Consider the following 17622-nt stretch of genomic DNA (forward strand, 5'->3'; position numbering starts at 1 on the left):
AATGCTCTTTGTTTTAGTGCAATGCCACCACACTGGAGACTACAAAGTACAGTCAGAAAAGCTTTCGGTATGCACATGTACGGATAGGTTTTATTCTTTTTTTTTTTCTTTTTTCCATGTAATTATTTATTTGTATAATAGATTGTTCAAGGTTGATTCCTCTCTGTCAGTTTAGGAAGCATGTAATCAGGTTGTTTGTACATAGTCAAGATCCAGTAGGGAGCAAATGTGTTGAAAAGGTGATGCTCTGTCCTGCTGAAAATGCTGCAATGAATTCAGGTGTTTAAAAAAAACCAACAAAAAACTTTTTGTCAATGCCAGGAAGGTTTGGCAACAAGATCGTGAAATGTTTAGTGCTGAAAAAAAAAGTCATGAAAGATTAACTCTGATACCTTAAAATGGCCAAAGTCATGTAAACAAGGACACACTGTTATGAAAATGTGCCATTTTGTGTTTGTTTCCTTTTCAGATCGTTTTTTTTTGTAACCATGACAAACGTATTACTTGAATGTTAAGATTATTTGGTGTTTTTTTTTGTTTTGTTTTTTGCAGTTATTGAAGGCGGTAGGTTAGTTACCAGGACAAAACTCTGGATTAGAAGAAATGATAGTGTTAATAAAGGTCCTGTCTGTAGAATCCAACTACAAGCCTCACCAGAGTTTTGATCCTGACGGCAGGAACTTAAGTGAATTAAGTTATGTGTAGTTGCTACTGATTCTGATGTGAAGTCGGTTTGAAAAGACCAAATTGATCACTTGCAAGATCACTTGGAGGTAAACAAAACGTACTTTTAAGTTTTAAAGTGAAACAGCAAATGCATTGTTTATTTTATTGTACACTGGCTTACCTACTAGACTACTGTAACTTTAAAGTTTAACGATTGTGTGTGAATGCTGCCTGCCAATCTGATGTGGGTAGAGTTAAGGGTGTGTGCGTGTGTGTGTGTGTGTGTGTGAGAGAGAGAGTGTGTGTGTGACGCCCATGTTTTGTTCACTTAACTCCCTAACAGCCCTTAAAAAGCCTTAAGTGTTTGGTCCTTGGACTTCCCTTGAAAATGAGCATGGTTTTAATGAAAACCCCAAATAATAAGGAGAAAGAAGATGGTAAGGATACACAGAAACAGCAATTTTTGGTTTCTTTTTTTTCTTCTCTTTTTGTTTTATTGAATAGACAGAGCAATTCCTTAGATATTCTTTATAATAGAAAGCAAGAAAAAGGAGTAATATTTTGTAATTATATTTTTTAGCAATGTGTAGATACTGAGTTGTAACATTTTTTTCTTTCCAAGTTTCAAAGCTTCAGTTTGCAGTTGTGACTATTTAAAATACTTGATTTGCTCGTTATTTAAATTTTCTTTCCTTCTTTGTTTCTTGTACTATTGCTGTGAAATGGAAGAAGGTCCACAAGCCTTTCTTTTGTGTCATTCTGTACGACAGATAAGCGGCAAGCGAGTGAGAGTTGTGCTACTCTTTTTTGTAATATTGTAATAATAAAATAAAGTTCTAATTTATGCTTTGAAACTAGTCTGAACTGTGGTTTGGATTATCTGCAACACTGATTCAAACTGACAACAGGTGTGCACTTTTCAGCAACAAAAAAAAAGAAAAGCTATGCACTTTTCTCCTGCTCCCTTCATTTTGCATGAGAATGACAACTATTGTCATCTTGTCCTGACAGTTCGGGTCAGTTACTATTCACAGATTTGTGTCTTACATAATCAGCCTTACAAGTGGCTGAACGGTTCAAAAGGGCCGCCTAAACCACATGCAATTTGTAACTGAGACAGCTATTGCTGAAGGTGGCGATTATTGCACCTGATTGCTGTGCTTTGATGCCATTTATCAGAGCCTGCCTCTGCCAAATAGAAACAGGAAGTTGAGTAGACAAAGCAAGCTGCGAAATCCACAGGCCTATCTGGCTGCAGTAGATTTAGCTTGTCTGGCTGTGATGAAAATGGGACTTGTATAAAGGGCACACAGCAGGAGAGCAGGATCAGCACCTTTAGTAATCAGTATTACTCCATGAAGGATTTTGAGCGATGTCAGAGGTGCCGGCAGGTTTTAGCCTTTGTGCAGAGAGGATGTGCATCCTGTTCAGGTGGTGGTAGAAACAGCATGTCCAAAAGCCTTTTGGATTAAATTTTTAATGTATTGCAAACATGTGACTTGGCAATTAAGCAGCACTTGATGCAGCTTTCAGCTTTGATACATTCTATTTTATGCCCTTATGTCAGTCAGATGAACAAAGCTCTGCCATATCTTCCTCATCACTGCTCATCTCAGTGAAATATTGCCTCAAAGACAATCAAGTTGGCATGGGAATATTAGTCCGTCAGAAAGGCAGTCCACACATTTGACAGTTACATTTCTTGGGGAACTGAAACTGAATGCTGTCTCTCAGGTTTGAATGCCTCGATGCTCGGGTCAGTCAGGTTGAGCAGCCAGAGTGAAGCTCTCTGTTGTCTCTTTAGACCGGCGAGGCACCCAGAGGACTCATCTCTGTGGACTCGTATGTCTGCCGCCACGGCCGACTGCCGTCCGTGAATACGCATCTCCAGCTCCTCCCTGTGGATACAGAAGGAAAATGTTACTAGACACGGATTACTTTCCTGTCACAGAGAAATGCTTAAAAAACATCTTCTAATTGCAAAAAAAAAAAAAAAAAAAAAAAAAAAAAGCGTTCATGTTTCCGCACCTCTGCTTGGTCTGTCCGGCAGAGTGTTTGAGGCGGACTGTTGGGCACGATCACAGCACCCAGGATCCTCATTGATTTTGCCCAGGTTGATGTTCCATTTGTTCCAGTTGACTTCCTCCACTCTGAGACGACAAGGGGGACACATGCTCCAATTACTGTCTGCTTTGTGATGCATCACTCAGCTGTCAGAGAAGGCAAATTAGTGATGAACACGGTGTGCTCCACGCCAACTGATGCTGCTCACACAGCTGCATCTTTTGTGAAATATTCACGCCTACACCTTTTTTGTTTCTTTTCTGCTTTTGGTATTATTACTTGCTATACCTTGATTTTTCTTTGGCTGCTCAGAGGATCAGCCCGTAGAGGTGGTTTGACATGTACAAGAGATTTTGTAACATAGCAGACCGTCTCACAACCAAGTCCAATAACGGACCACACCTGCCGAAAAATGTAAGTCAGAAAACAACTTCAGAAGTAAACCTCTCACGGTACTCCTTCCTATCACCAGGAAAGCGCCTATACAAACCCACCATTTCTGGACACAATAGGGGACCACTACTGAGCAGTAGACACGAATAGAAAGCATGCCTCTGCTTGTCACTAAAGTACTACTGGGTATTCAACCATCATAAACATAGCAAACATGCTCTTTTCTCCAGCCCTGGATTAATCTGCTAGGGAGCCATGTGCACTGAGCATGTATCCTGTTGCCTTTGAGTTCCTGTCCGGTACAGTGCGCTCGGCAGATTGCATATGCTGGCTTCATTATGTTTTGCCCACAGTCATTGAAAACCAATTGGTACCTTTTACGCTTGAAGTTAAAAGCACACACACTACAAGCCGACAGCAATAAATAACTTATGGGTTCTGAAAAAGGAGCGAAAAAGATCAGAATTCTGTAGCTGCTGTAATCCTTTTAAAAACACCCACCAATCACTGACTCACAGTCCGCTTTGAAAGAACCAGTGAAATGCCTTCCTTCCCCGAACCTGAGCTCAATGCGCGTGGTCGGCGCATTGCTAAAAGTAGTCCTGTTAGTCTTAAACATTCGGTATGATAATATTAGGTGTTTGCTTACCGGTAAATGAAACATGAAGTCCCATTGCGGTGCTTTCTCCGCTCTGGCCTGGTTAGGGGTTAGACGGAGCCCTGACGAGATGCTACTTTCAAATCTTGCTAATTTTTCAACATTACCAACCCTGCCTTTAATATTAGCGTTTAGCATGCTAACCTGCTCACAATGACAACATGCGAGAGTTTTAGTAGGTGTCATGTTTATAGTGTTCACCATCTTAGTTTAGCATGTTTGCATGCTAACATTTGCTAATTAGCACTAAACACAGTGCAGCTGAGGCTTATGGGAATGTCACTAGTTTTGCAGGTGTTTGGTCATAAACTAAAGCATTTTTGGGCAAAACTAAATATACAGTAGATCTTATGATGGGCGCCAGATGAAAATTTAATGGATCAAGTTATTACAAATCATCCTAAGGGAAGATGAATGTCTGATCTGAATGTCAGAGGTAAGATATTTCAGTTTGAACCAAAGTGGTAGACCGGCCAACAAACCAACAGACCAACATGGCCGTCCCTTGTTTATGTGTTTTAGTGGTGCAAATTACCAATAGATTTATTATTGAGTTGTGTCCTGTCAGTGGCGGTTCTAGGGGGGCAAGGGTGGCCAATGCCCCCGTAATATTAAGCCTCAGCCCCCCCTGTGGCTCCCCTGACTGGGTTTATTTCATACATTTTTAACCCCACCTTTATCCCCAAAGAGGGAGTATTTTTAATGTGTCGTGATAAATCAAACGTAGGTTAACACTGAATGAGTATTCTTGTGTTTATTGTTATATGTGAATTGTTAGTCTTTTGTAGAACCAAACCTATGGAGGGTTGGTGGTATGTAACTATTGTGCTTAATATATTTGGTACCCCTAAAATCGCAAGTGGCCCCAGCATGGCCCCTTCATTTGAAATGGTCTAGAACCGTCACTTGTCATGTGATCCAGGAGGTACACATGCAGCTATTGACGGAGCCTCTCGAAACACGTCAGTCACTAGCTGTGTTGTCATTGAACTGCGTGAAGCAAACCTGAAAAACCGGCGACGGTCATCTCCAAGAGCGGTGTGGAGGTTCTTCTCCACCCCGCAGCGAAACCTCTTCCTTAGACAGCGAGACAGCCTTTTCTCCATTTCCAGGATAGTGATAGCCCTCTGAAAACAGTCACAGGACTTCATTAAACCACTGCTGCTTTGAACACAGACACTGGACCACGGAGCCCTCCTGGACGCCTCACCTGTAGCTTCCAGATGCTGGTGCTCTCCATGGTGATCCTCTCCACGGTGCGGTTCATGAGGGCGATGAGCATGTTGAGCAGCAGGATGTAGGTGAGAATGATGTAGCCGATGAGGAGCACGAAGAACACCTCCTTGTACACGTAGCCCTCAGTGAACTCCATGTCGCCCATGCCGATGGTGAACTTAAAGAGTTCCAGAATGGTGAAGGAGATGCTTCTGAAGTACGGTTTTTGACACTCCGAACCAGGGGCAACGGTAGTAAAGAAACTGCGCCCCTTAGGAGGCTCCTTGAGCAATGTAACCACCGCTAGGACAGGGGGGAGATAGGAAGCAATTTAAATACAGAAGGCTACATCCTCCATTCATGCCATATTGACAATAGCAGTGTTATTACAAGTCTGTATCTCAAAATGCCTGTTATTTGTTTAGGAAAGTAATAGATCTTAAAAATGTGGTCATGGTTTGTTTCAAATCAATTTAATGGGTAGCCTGTACCTTTTTAAATTGAGTTAGGCTATTACTCAACCTGGACCCTATTTTCCGATGTTTTTGGACTGATGGTAACATTCATTGTTGAAATTGGTCCAATATTAAGCAAGACCCTTGCAGTCAGCAGTCAGCAAAACAAGCTACAATGTGAGTTATAGGGCAGTGCACCGTCAATTTACGTTCACAAAAATGCTTGTTTTGCCACTGACAGGCTCAGATTAATATTCTAGTGTCTGACAACATTATGGAAAGGATTTATGAGGAGGTTGACCTTTCTGTTAAAGAGTATGATCCTTTTTTTAAACATAAAAACATCGCAAAATTATGTTTGCTAAGGCCACCAGAATCCATGTAAATAAACAGTAATTTTAGCATTGTAAAATACACTTCATTCAAAGTTGACAGAAAAAAAACTAAACTATGAAAATCTGTTTTGACATCACAACTCTAGTTTTGGTTGAAATAAACACATCAATAACAAGGCATAATAGCTAGTTTTATCTAATGATTTTGAGCACACACTAATAATAAATATAAATACTAAACGTAAGGTTCCATGTTAATACAACTCAACATGTTCAGTTTCAGCTTGTGTAAAAACTAAATTGGGATAGGGCAACGGGTTTCCACGCGGTTTGCGATTCTGGTTAAGAGTGTAGTTTACCGATTTACATTTGAAAATATTTGACTTTATTGTTTTTTTTCTGGTGGGTTTGGTGCTAGTGATCTCAGAGCTGTTTCTGGTCAAACAAAAAGGTCTTAAAGAGGTTTTTAAAAGGCCTATCTCTCTAGGGATCCTTTCAATAATGTCAGACACTTAGAACAATAATCTGAGCCTGTCAGTGGCAGAAACAGCACTTTTAGTGGACGAAATTGACGCACATTTCCCTATGGTTATATTGCAGCCCGGTCTGCGCTGCTGGTCACTGCTATTTCGCTTAATACTAGGGTTGGGTATCGTTTGGGTTTTTTTCCGATACTAGTGCTAAAACGATACTTTTAAAACGGTGCCAGTGCCTGAACCGAAATATTTATAATGTATATAATATAAAAAAGGAGCACAAAACGACAGTTGGCAACATTAAAGAACGGTTTGTTTATTGCTAAGGCCATATGGTCAAAATGAAATGATTGATTAATAATGTAATGACAATAACTTACAATGACTTATTTCACCAGTAAATTGCTGGTAAACAACAAAAACAAGCACCAGATGGGAAAAAGGTATTTTACAATAACTTTGAATGCACCAAAAGGCTGGCAAGTTTCAAGTAAACGCCTGTAAAACGTCTGTGTTGTTTTTCCGACAACGGCAGCTGCAGTCAGACCGTTACGCCCGGTGTTGGAATCCTCTACAGGGAAATACAGTCACACTTTACACTGCTTAACGTAAGCTGTTAGCATTTTAACCATTGTGTTTAAACCAGCTACTAGCTAACGGTAACGTAGCGTCCCATGCAGCGATGCGATGCAAAAAAAAAAAGTCAGGCACCGAAATTTTTGTTCTTATTCGGTCTCGTTACTACCGTTTTATGTCAGAACCGGTGCCCTATTGGCACCGCGTTTTGGTACCCAACCCTACTTAATACTGGATCAAGGGAAATAGGCCTAGGTTGAAAAAAAGGGAATTACCCTTTAAGTAAAACTCTTGATAACATTACCTTGTAAAAAGCATTTTTGGAAGAGCAGCAACGGAAGACGATTAGGGACACTTGAAAAACGTAAGCAACTTTTTTTTCTCCGAATTCTGACTTTTAATTTCAATTCTGACTTTAAACTCAGAACACAATACATTTCTCACATTTGACCCTTATACTCTTCCATAAGTGGTAGATGTCTTTTTTTGAATGAATCTTTACACAGGAGAAATACCTGCTGAAAATCCCAAGAGGAAGACGATGTAGACAAAAAGAAAGCGCAGGATATCACAAAGGATCATCTACAGAGAAGAAAAGAGACTTCAGGGATCAGATTGTTGACTGCGATGTTCACTGCAGTGCCACCTGTGTGGATTCTATACCTTCTGTATCATGATGCTGTAGACGCCCATGTGTTTGTCGCCTCTGGAGTAGTAGAGCATGTTCACCCAGCTGAGAGCAAGACACATCACCAGGAAGCCAAGGTACTCCATCCGCCCTGACAGGTACAGAAAGCCGGAGGCCAGGAACAGGGTGCCCTGCACAAAACTACCAAAAGCAGAGAAGCCACTGTGATCCTGCACAGCTACATGCTAACAATGCAAATGTGTACTATAAAACATTAGGATTTTACTATAGAGTGTGTACAAGTTCAAAACACAAAATGACACAGAAGAAAAAAGACGAACTTATCCTCAGATCATCTGCGCTGTTCAATAAATCCCAGGAGTTATTTGGTGATTAAGCATTGTCAAGAGAACCACCAAATTATGTTTTACAATGGGTTTTCCTTTTACTAGATTTAAGATTATACAGTGCCTATAAAAAGTATTCACAAATTATATTCACACTCCTCAATCAAGAAGATTTAATGCGGCTTTTTTTGACACTGATTAACAGAAAAGTCGTTTTAAAGTCAAAGTGAAAGCAGATCTATACAAAGGGATCTACATGAATTACAAATATAAAATACACACATTCAAGATCACCTGTGACACCAGATAACCTGACAGTTTTAGTTACTAGTTACTTTCCAAGTTAAGGTTGTTGTTTATAAAATACGATGTTTTGTTATAAAATGTAACTGCCCAATATAACGGCCTACAGGTCCAGCTGAAATGATTAGACGATTAATCACTTAGTTGATTGACAGAGCTGTTTGGATCGTTTCCAGTTTTGAAAATATGAGGGTTTTTCTGCATTGATTACTTTTACTTTTAGTACTTTAAATAAATTTTCCTGATGATACTTGCATAATTTTACTTAAAGGTCCCATGGCATGAAAATTTCACTTTATGAGGTTTTTTAACATTAATATGAGTTCCCCCAGCCTGCCTATGGTCCCCCAGTGGCTAGAAATGGTGATAGGTGTAAACCGAGCCCTGGGTATCCTGTTCTGCCTTTGAGAAAATGAAAGCTCAGATGGGCCGTTTTGGAATCTGCTTGTTATGAGGTCATAACAAGCAAGGTTACCTCCCCTTTCTCTGCTTTGCCCACCCAGAGAATTTGGCCCACCCATGAGAGAGAGACATCATGGCTTTCAAACGAGAAAAGTGGCAGTTGGTCAAGGCCACACCCCCACCCTCCACCTTGCCCCTCCCACTCTCCTCCTCAATAGCTTCAGACACAGAAATGGCACATACTAAGGAAAGCTCATTGTGGGACTGGCTCTAGTGGCTGTAATTCTGCACCAAGGCTGAATTTCGGGAAAGAGACTTCAGATACAGTATTAGGGGACCACTAAGGTCTATATAAAAGAGACTTCAGATACAGTATTAGGGGACCACTAAGGTCTATATAAAAGAGACTTCAGATACAGTATTAGGGGACCACTAAGGTCTATATAAAAGAGACTTCAGATACAGTATTAGGGGACCACTAAGGTCTATATAAAAGACATCCAATACAGCACCATGTCCATGGGACCTTTAAAAGGTGCACTTAATTTCCAGCATGGTTTCCAGTAAGGTCTATTTCAAAGTCTCAAATTGTCATGGGATCTTTCACAGACAAGATGGTTTCATCTTGTCTCAAATTGGTGATTAACAAGATGGTTTCATCTTGGTTTGTTGTTTGTTGTACTTTGGTGCACAGCCTGTGTCCCTAGTGTTTGTTTGACGTTTACGACCCCTGTGTTGTCTCCTGAGACCGGGCTTTTTCACCGTGTATTTAGGGGCCAGGCAGCTAGCGGATCAAGGAGAGACGCCTACAATTTGAGACAACAATGAAATCACCCTGAAACCATGCAGGAACTCATAGTGCACCTTTAAGTAACATTTTCAATGCAGGACTTTTACTTGTAACGGAATATTTTTACAGTGTGGTATTAGTATCTGAATACTTCCGCTGGTAAGTATTGTGGCAAAACGACAAAGGAACACTCCAAGCAAAAGGTCACTGAAAAGCACTATAACAGATGCAACAGAAATTGCATGAGTTGTACAGTGTCAGTTACCATAACCAACTGCTACGGTTCAATTATTCAGTTACCATCTATCATCTTGTAGATGCTGTCAGTTAAAGATTATTCCAAGTCCAATATGCTCCTTTTGGATTAAAAAATACAAAGAAAGTTTTCATGAAAAGCAAAGCAGCAAGAAAGGTGGGTGGAACTGTCTGGGCAGATTTAGCTCCACTTTTTTCATTCCTGTTTTGTCTAATTGTATTTCTTTGTAACCTGATTCTACAGTATATGTCAGTTAATTGTGGTAATGTATTGGATTAACGCGTGTGTTGCTCTGTGTGAATAGTGTGAAAAGTATGATTTAAAATGGCCACAAAAACACATTAAATCTACTTTAAGTCAATGTTGTAAAACACGACAACATGAAAAGGGTGCGAATACTTTTTATAGGCACTGTAGGGAAACCTGACTTTGGGTGTAAAAATGATTCTACACAATTTTTCCTATTAATTCCCAAAAACATCATTTTAATAAATATGTTGAAAACTCTTTCACAGTGGATGAGGATCTTGTGAAGGAAATTGCTCCTAAACCCCAAACTGAATATTTAAAAAAATGCAATGTAACTTCAGAAAAATGTTGTTTTGCTGACCTCTGGTGGTTTAACCTCTGAACTCAAAGACACACATGCATGCCTGTGAGCGTGTATTAAAAAAATCTGCTTTGCAAATGTTGCATTGGATTAAAAACAATCTTGTTCGTTTACAACATTTCTTTACAGGATACCTTTCATTTTGACCACATCTGGGAGATAAACTTTGCTACTTACAAAAGAATCTCATAATATCCATCAATCAGCAACGTCTCCAGCTTCGGGCGTTTCCTCTTCATGTCTATGATCTAGGGATTTAGATAAGGATTTTGATAAATCACATAATTGGAGCACAACTTTCACAAGGTTGGTGATATGAGCCCCTGGATTTTAATTTTAATTTAAAAGGCATGGGCACTTACATACCCCCATGAGAAAGAAATAGCAGTTTGCCAGCGCTGTCACTAGCTGGCCTGAGACATATAGGTATCCCACTGGGGTGTGTTTGATAGGAAACGGCAGCTGTCGGGCAGAAAGAAGAAACACAAGCAACATCAGCACAGGTCTGTCTGGGATGGCTACACAGTTCAGTTACACAGTTTGTAGCAGCCAGCTCACCTTTACATCCTCTCCACCCTCTCTATAGTAAGCGACCAGAGTGAAGATGATCAGGTACAGGAGGTAGACCAGGTAGTTAAAAAAAAACATTGGGCCAGCAAACTTCTTCCACTTCTCCTCCAGCATCTGGCTCAGAGGCTCCGACTGGAGCATCTCGTGGCGGTTCTGAGAGGAGACAGATGTTTGAGTACAGAGTGACTACAGCAGCAGCTGCTCTGACTGGGCTCACAATGCTGGCACTCACAGGGATGTCACTACCGTAGACCAGTATCTCCATGACTGAGTTTTCCTCAAACGAGTCCACAGAGGCCAGGTCGTACAGGGAGCTGTGGACGGGCCCGTAAACCCACTCGGTGAATTTACGGGACAAATGTTTGGTGTGACTCTCCTGGAATTCCCGTTTTAGGATGTGTGAAAAAAGCTGCAGACAAATGAAAGGAAAGTCAGAGTAAAATGACGTCTGGGAATGTTCAATCACAGTCATCCATGTAAGTGTAACATCTGGACTGAAATTGTAGACACGTACTGTATGTGACTCCACTTTTGCCTGAAAAACTACAGACCCCAATCCAGAAACTCACAGGGCCCACCAAAACATCACCTGCTGGGTTGTCAGAGAAGCTGGGAGCCAATAGTATATTTTTGACCTTGGGCCCCAAATATATTTCTATGAAGGGTGGGAAAATAAATCGATTCATGTGTGTATCCTGATTTTTAAAATAGATTCTTTTCCCCAGAATCGATATTTTTATTTTATTTCTTTGCCAGGGATTCATTCACCTAAATATTTTCTGTTTATAAGGTACCGCTGATGGCGAATACAACATATCTGTTTCCAGCAAAACAGAGCTGAAGCAGAAAATGCAGAAAATACATGTTATGTACTCTTTACAAATGAAATAAATGACTGGCCGACTGACTTTTAGAAAACAATTAGTCTTTAGAAATGTCTCATCATAAATTGTCTCTAGAAGTGTATTACTCAACTTTTAGTTTTTGTAAAAGAAGGAAAAGAAAATCGCAATACTCAATACTATCGAACTGCAAGACTTCTAGACTCGAAATACAAATCGAACCGGCACCCATGTATCGTGAAATATGCGAATCGGGACAAAAGCATATCGTCCCATATCTAATTTCTATTTGGCTGTGTCTGAAGTGACTCTGCAGTATGTGTTTACCCCAATCTTGCCAGTCTTGGCAGCCATTTTGAGAGGCGTCAGCCCCTTGTTGTTCTCAACGTCCTCCAGCTTCAGCGTGGGGTGCAGCTTGGCTGTGGTTTTGAGGATGCGGTCGTACATTTTGGTAATAAACCGTGTGTTATCCTCAGTGTTGTCAGCCACCACCACCAGGGCGTGCAGCACCGTGTTGCCGCTGGAGTCCCTCGTCTTAGCCTCCGCTCGTTGGTAACTGTTCTCCATGAGGAAGTCCACCATGTCGGGCTGGTTGGTGCAGGCTGCCAGAGACAGAGGAAGCTCACCTGAGGACAACACAGAGAGACACCCGGTTCACTTTGTTTTCATCTGTATAACTGATTTAAATGCATCTCTGTCATCTCTGGTTTTGTGATAACTAATCAAAATTATTGGGCTGGGGAGGGGGACTGAACATTATGTGTATGCGAACTCTTTTTGTGTTTTTTTTTTCATTTTTTCTTTGGATCCTTCCTTTCACTCCCTTGTGCAAATAACAGATTCATGACTAGAAAAACCTCTCACATGAATCAGGTTCCCAGCATTCAGATGTTGTTTACTGTATGTGGAATCTACTGTATACCTGCTATCTCCCCCTAAAGATCCCCTGTCCCCTCTACAAATTATAAAAAAAATGTTTCCAATATAATTAATAATATTAGTCTTCTCAATGTGTGTACGTATTAACAGATGTGCTTAAGATTTCATATAAGAAAAGACTTCACTCATCTGAAACTTTTGCTAAAATTTTTGGGAAATGGCAGGGTCAAAGGTTATATGACGCCAGTGACAGGCGAACAAGTACCACGCTCCGTGTCATTGATTCAAATTCCAGATTTCTCTGGGTGTGTGAACATTGTTGGAAACAATTAGTGAAATGTAAGTTGTGTGATCTCCTGCGGCAGCATGGACTCACCAAAGTAGAAGTTGGGGCCATCATGTGGCTGGAAGAATATTCCGCAGGCTTTGGCATGGACATCTGCTCCTTTACTGATCAGCAGCTTCACATAGGAAAAACTCCTCCTCTCAATGGCTATGTGGAGAGCGGTCTGGCCTGTCAGTCACACATTAGTCTGGATCAACAGAAGTACATTTCCAGAATAATTGCCCCCGCCTTCCGCTCTCTGTGTGTTGTCGTTCTCAAACTCTAACTAATTCACCTCGAGCTGGCAAGCTACATGCTGAAAATGGCAAGTTTGTAAGAAAATTTGGATCGTGCAACAAAGCAGGTCTGCTTGGTTCTTTCGGGAAATGATTGTAAAAATTAACAAAGAATATGTTTAACGTTACCGCATTTTCTCTCTAACTATGAAGTTTTGGGACCGATTGGTGGGGATTGCTGTGGATGTACACACGGTATACACTGATAAGAGCAAATTACATTTAACAATGTATCTAGCTAATTTAAATAGCTCACGTTACTGTATTGTGGGAACAGTTAACTTTTATTTCCCATGACATGCTACTCTTTGGATGCTTTTATATAGGCCTTAGTGGTCCCCTAATACTGTATCTGAAATCTCTTTTATATAGACCTTAGTGGTCCCCTAATACTGTATCTGAAATCTCTTTTATATAGACCTTAGTGGTCCCCTAATACTGTATCTGAAGTCTCTTTTATATAGACCTTAGTGGTCCCCTAATACTGTATCTGAAGTCTCTTTTATATAGACCTTAGTGGTCCCCTAATACTGTATCTGAAGTCTCTTTTATATAGACCTTAGTGGTCCCCTAATACTGTATCTGAAGTCTCTTTTATATAGACCTTAGTGGTCCCCTAATACTGTATCTGAAGTCTCTTTCCCGAAATTCAGTGCAGAATTACAGCCACAATGAGCTTTCCTTAGTATGTGCCATTTCTGTGTCTGTAGCTATTGAGGAGGAGAGAGGGGGGGGAGGGGGGCAAGGTGGAGGGGGGGCCTTGACCAACTGCCACTTTACTCGTTTGAAAGCCATGATGTCTCTCTCTCTCAAGGATGGGCCAAATTCTCTGGGCGGGCAAAGCAGAGAAAGGGGAGGTAACCTTTCTCCTTATGACCTCATAAGGAGATTCCAGATCGGCCCATCTGAGCTTTCATTTTCTCAAAGGCAGAGCAGGATACCCAGGGCTCGGTTTACACCTATCACCATTTCTAGCCACTGGGGGACCATAGGCAGGCTGGGGGAACGCATATTAATGTTAAAAAGGGAAATCTTCATGCCATGGGACCTTTAATATTGTATGTGGCGTTTTATATTTAGTATTTCATATTCCGGGGTGCAAAGTTCCTTCCTGAGTCTATTTAGCAGAGCCACCGTCGTGCGTCCGGAGCTCAGTGCCGCCCAAGACGATTGTGATTGGTTTAAAGAAATGCAAACAAGCGTTTTTTTCTCCTATCCTAGAATGTATCTGTGGTGTAGCCAGACCTTACTCCGCAGCGCTGTGGAGATACTGTAGGTCTGGCAATGCGAGACTAGTCACACATCAATACATATTTAAAAAAAAATTAAAAAAAGCAGAATGTTGCAAAAGTTCATTCTCACAGAAATTCTGCTTCATACACAGTTTACCTTTGTAGTAGCTGTTGGTGTAGGCTGCATTCACAAACTCTTTAATGTCGCCCATCTTCTCTGAAATGTCGATTAATAGTTCCACCGTCTTGTTCTCGCCGTTCCTGAGGTGCAGCAGAGCCTTCATCAGGACAGTTTTACCATAGGACTGATCTGCGGGTGCAACCACACATTCAGGGAGATAACACACAGAGCTACAGCTTACTGTGTGGTGCAGCTGTTGCATCATGGGTCTCACACTCACAGAGAGAGTCCGAGAGTTTCTTCATGTTCTGGTGCAGGTACTGATGCAGGCCATCCAGCTTTCTGACATCCCGGCTGGCCACGGCTTCAAACAACCTATCAATGTTAAATGTCTTGCTGTCACTCTTCTGGCCGGGCTGCTTCTCACGTCGAATCCCTCTATCGACAAAATATTTTAGAGATAACACAGTTTCAAGAGATTAATGTGGGTCAAAAGGCCAAGCAGCTTCACATTCTGCATTAATCAACATCATGGGGCTTGATAATACACAGCACCAATGGTATTATGAGTATTAAAAAAAAAAAGGCACTTTATCTTTGCATGGGGAGGCTCACTTGTCAAAGTTGAGATTGAATCTGATTTGAGGCTTGGTCTTCTCCATTTCCTCCTGGTAATCAGTGTCCATGGGAGCCTTGGGCAACTCCTGGTCCAAACCCAGGGAAGAAAACACACCGCCCTTCTTTGGCGCATTCTGCCGTGTTTTTTCCTCCTCCGTCCTGTCGTCTGTCTCCAGAGAGAAGCCAAACATCTCTGACTTCTCCATCTTCACCTCTTGCTCCAGTGGTCTGCATAGACATATAGCCCGAGTGCACATCAGACAACATCCAACAGATCCGGTGAAGTTAATTTGACAGCTAGAGGTACATATGTGGAGCTACAGATTTCCATTTAAAAATAGCTATCTCGTATAAAAAAAAATACTTTCTGTAGACCAGTGGTTTCCAACTTGTGGGTGGGTTAGGGTTAGGAACCTTGGATGGCTCCTAACACTAACACACCCACTATATCTTTAAATGATAGTACACAAATGAGTTCCACTTTTGTTGTCTACTGTCATTATTGTGAACAGCGTGATGCCTTGTTTAGTAAGATAAACACAGATATTGATTTTGTAAATATGGGTGATGCTCAAAGACTGAGATGGCTGTTAATAGCATGTGGAACTTGAGAAACTTGAGAAAGCCTGGGAGAAATGGAAACAAAATGGACTATAGATATGTCTTAGTTTGTACTGCATGTATTTCTCAACATGATTTGTATATGCGAGACTGGAAAACGTCTGTTAAATGTCTATTAATCTTATGTGGGATGGTCCAAATGTTTGGCATGACACAGAAATAAACTAAAACTAAAAAACAGTTTATGGAAATAAATATAAAAAAAGCATTTCTGCTTGACAAAATGTTTTCTCTAATCGTCTTTAACCTTATTCAATAGAAAAGCATTCTCACTGCTCACAACTGTGTTGATAATGCAGGACGAGACTTCCCTGTTAGTGCTTTAACATGAGTTAACATGAGTTACTACAGTATGTCTTTGTATCAGCTGGGTCTGAAAGATGTTTACCACAGGATATCACCTCACTGGCCTTTAAGGGCACAGACATATTTTCAGACATGTGATGTTTTTACCCCCAGTGACTAACAAGGAGCGTATTTATTAGGAGATTTCCATGACAACAGTACACACTTGATCTTTGCCGAATAATCGAATCACGTACAGTATGGTTTATTCAGAAAAACAATCTGCAAATATTCCTGCAAAGTTCAGATGATCCCCATTAAAGGATATATGATATACTGTATACTGTACATATATATGATGTTTTAATCTAAATGATCATGTTAAGGATAATGGGAACCTGATCTTTGGTGGCTTCTTGTTCCTGTTTTTTAGTCACGAAATGGGGAATTTGTGCCTCAGTAGAAACTCTGTAAACTTAAGACTCCATGATCATCACATGAGGAATATGTTATGCAACAAGAAATAAAGGATGGAAAAACAGAGAAGTATGTACTGTAGTGTACTTATTTTTAGAAAAGTTGATTTACCAATGAAACACAAATGTTTTATTTAGTCGCATCACATCTGAATTAATTCAACATTTGTTTTCATTGACACAACTGCATTTTAAAACCTCTTTGTTGTTCAATTGTGTGTGGCAATTTCCCATATCCCCATTACGTCGCGTAAAACGACAAAACCAAGCAGTGCACTGCGTCTTTTTAATTGTCTGCATGGCTGTACGTTCAAATGTACAAAATATATTATAACAAATCGCAACAGCGTGATGTGAGAATGCACATTAAAAATATGTTCAAACAAAGAGGATTTCACTGATGCAACAGATATTTGGACAATACTCTCCAGAAGCAATCTAATGATTTAAAACTGGTAAACAAAGCCATAACACATCATTTGACTCACCAGAAGTAAGTTTTCCTGCTTCAGATTGTCTTCTTGATTAAAAATCTGATCCGCAAGTCAAAAACACAATAACAGTCATGATGTGTGTAAGTCCTATTGTTCTCCATCCTAACCGGTCCATTTCATGTAACGGTGGTGAGAGATTGCAGGAAGAAGCCAGAGGGAGATAAAGTGACAAACCCTAGAGAATATCAGAGCCCATTACTAGGGTCCAGAGTGCTTAAAAGGATGCTGTATTGACCCGTTCTACTCAGGCCAAGGCAGTGAAAGACAACACAAAGGAATTCAGAGCACTAGTTTATTATCTGACATGAACACAACAGATGGGTTTCATTATGAGCTCATCAGAAAAGGAGCTACAGAGCAGTTCAATACTGTATGTCCCATGGCATTTAGACAGGAACCTTCAAATTAATTAAAAAGGTAATCAACTGGAGAACTTAGCTGGAAAGAATTCCCATCAAGAAATAAAATAACAGATACATGGCTAACTTACCTTTTTTTAAATGCTACTTTTCTTATTCAGGTTTGTGTCTGATATTTCTAAAAGTCTCTTTTTTTAGTCCATAATGTTGCTGGTGTGCTTCCTGTGTGTCTGTTGTGCCTCTTCGTAGTTTCACTTACATGTGGGGGTGTGCGTTTTCCGTGCTGTTCTGGTCCTGTGACTGTGAGTGTGTGGTTGCAGGGCTTCTGCC

At 40.6% G+C, this 17622-nt stretch overlaps 1 protein-coding gene across 3 annotated transcripts; it reads right to left on the minus strand.

Moving 5' to 3' along the window:
- Positions 1–1122: 1122 nt before the first annotated feature.
- On the minus strand, positions 1123–17615 carry trpv1 (transient receptor potential cation channel, subfamily V, member 1). Of its 3 annotated transcripts, none has more exons than XM_028594822.1 (17): positions 17552–17615; positions 16928–16972; positions 15055–15285; positions 14720–14877; positions 14476–14628; positions 12842–12979; positions 11914–12212; positions 10977–11153; positions 10733–10897; positions 10541–10636; positions 10352–10422; positions 7502–7667; positions 7354–7420; positions 4992–5299; positions 4787–4908; positions 2695–2816; positions 1124–2564 (listed from the first exon to the last, which is right to left on the minus strand). In XM_028594822.1, exons 3-17 carry the CDS (start codon positions 15261–15263, stop codon positions 2467–2469), a joined length of 2349 nt encoding a protein of 782 aa, XP_028450623.1. In that variant the 5' UTR covers positions 15264–15285; positions 16928–16972; positions 17552–17615; the 3' UTR covers positions 1124–2466. The 3 variants fall into 3 exon arrangements, with proteins under 3 accessions (XP_028450624.1, XP_028450623.1, XP_028450622.1); XM_028594821.1 differs by having other exon boundaries at positions 17424–17605; XM_028594823.1 differs by lacking the exon at positions 16928–16972 and having other exon boundaries at positions 1123–2564; positions 17424–17605.
- Positions 17616–17622: the final 7 nt, after the last annotated feature.

This window comes from Perca flavescens, chromosome 13 (genome assembly GCF_004354835.1).
Source record: "Perca flavescens isolate YP-PL-M2 chromosome 13, PFLA_1.0, whole genome shotgun sequence".
Classification (NCBI taxonomy): Eukaryota; Metazoa; Chordata; class Actinopteri; order Perciformes; family Percidae; genus Perca; species Perca flavescens.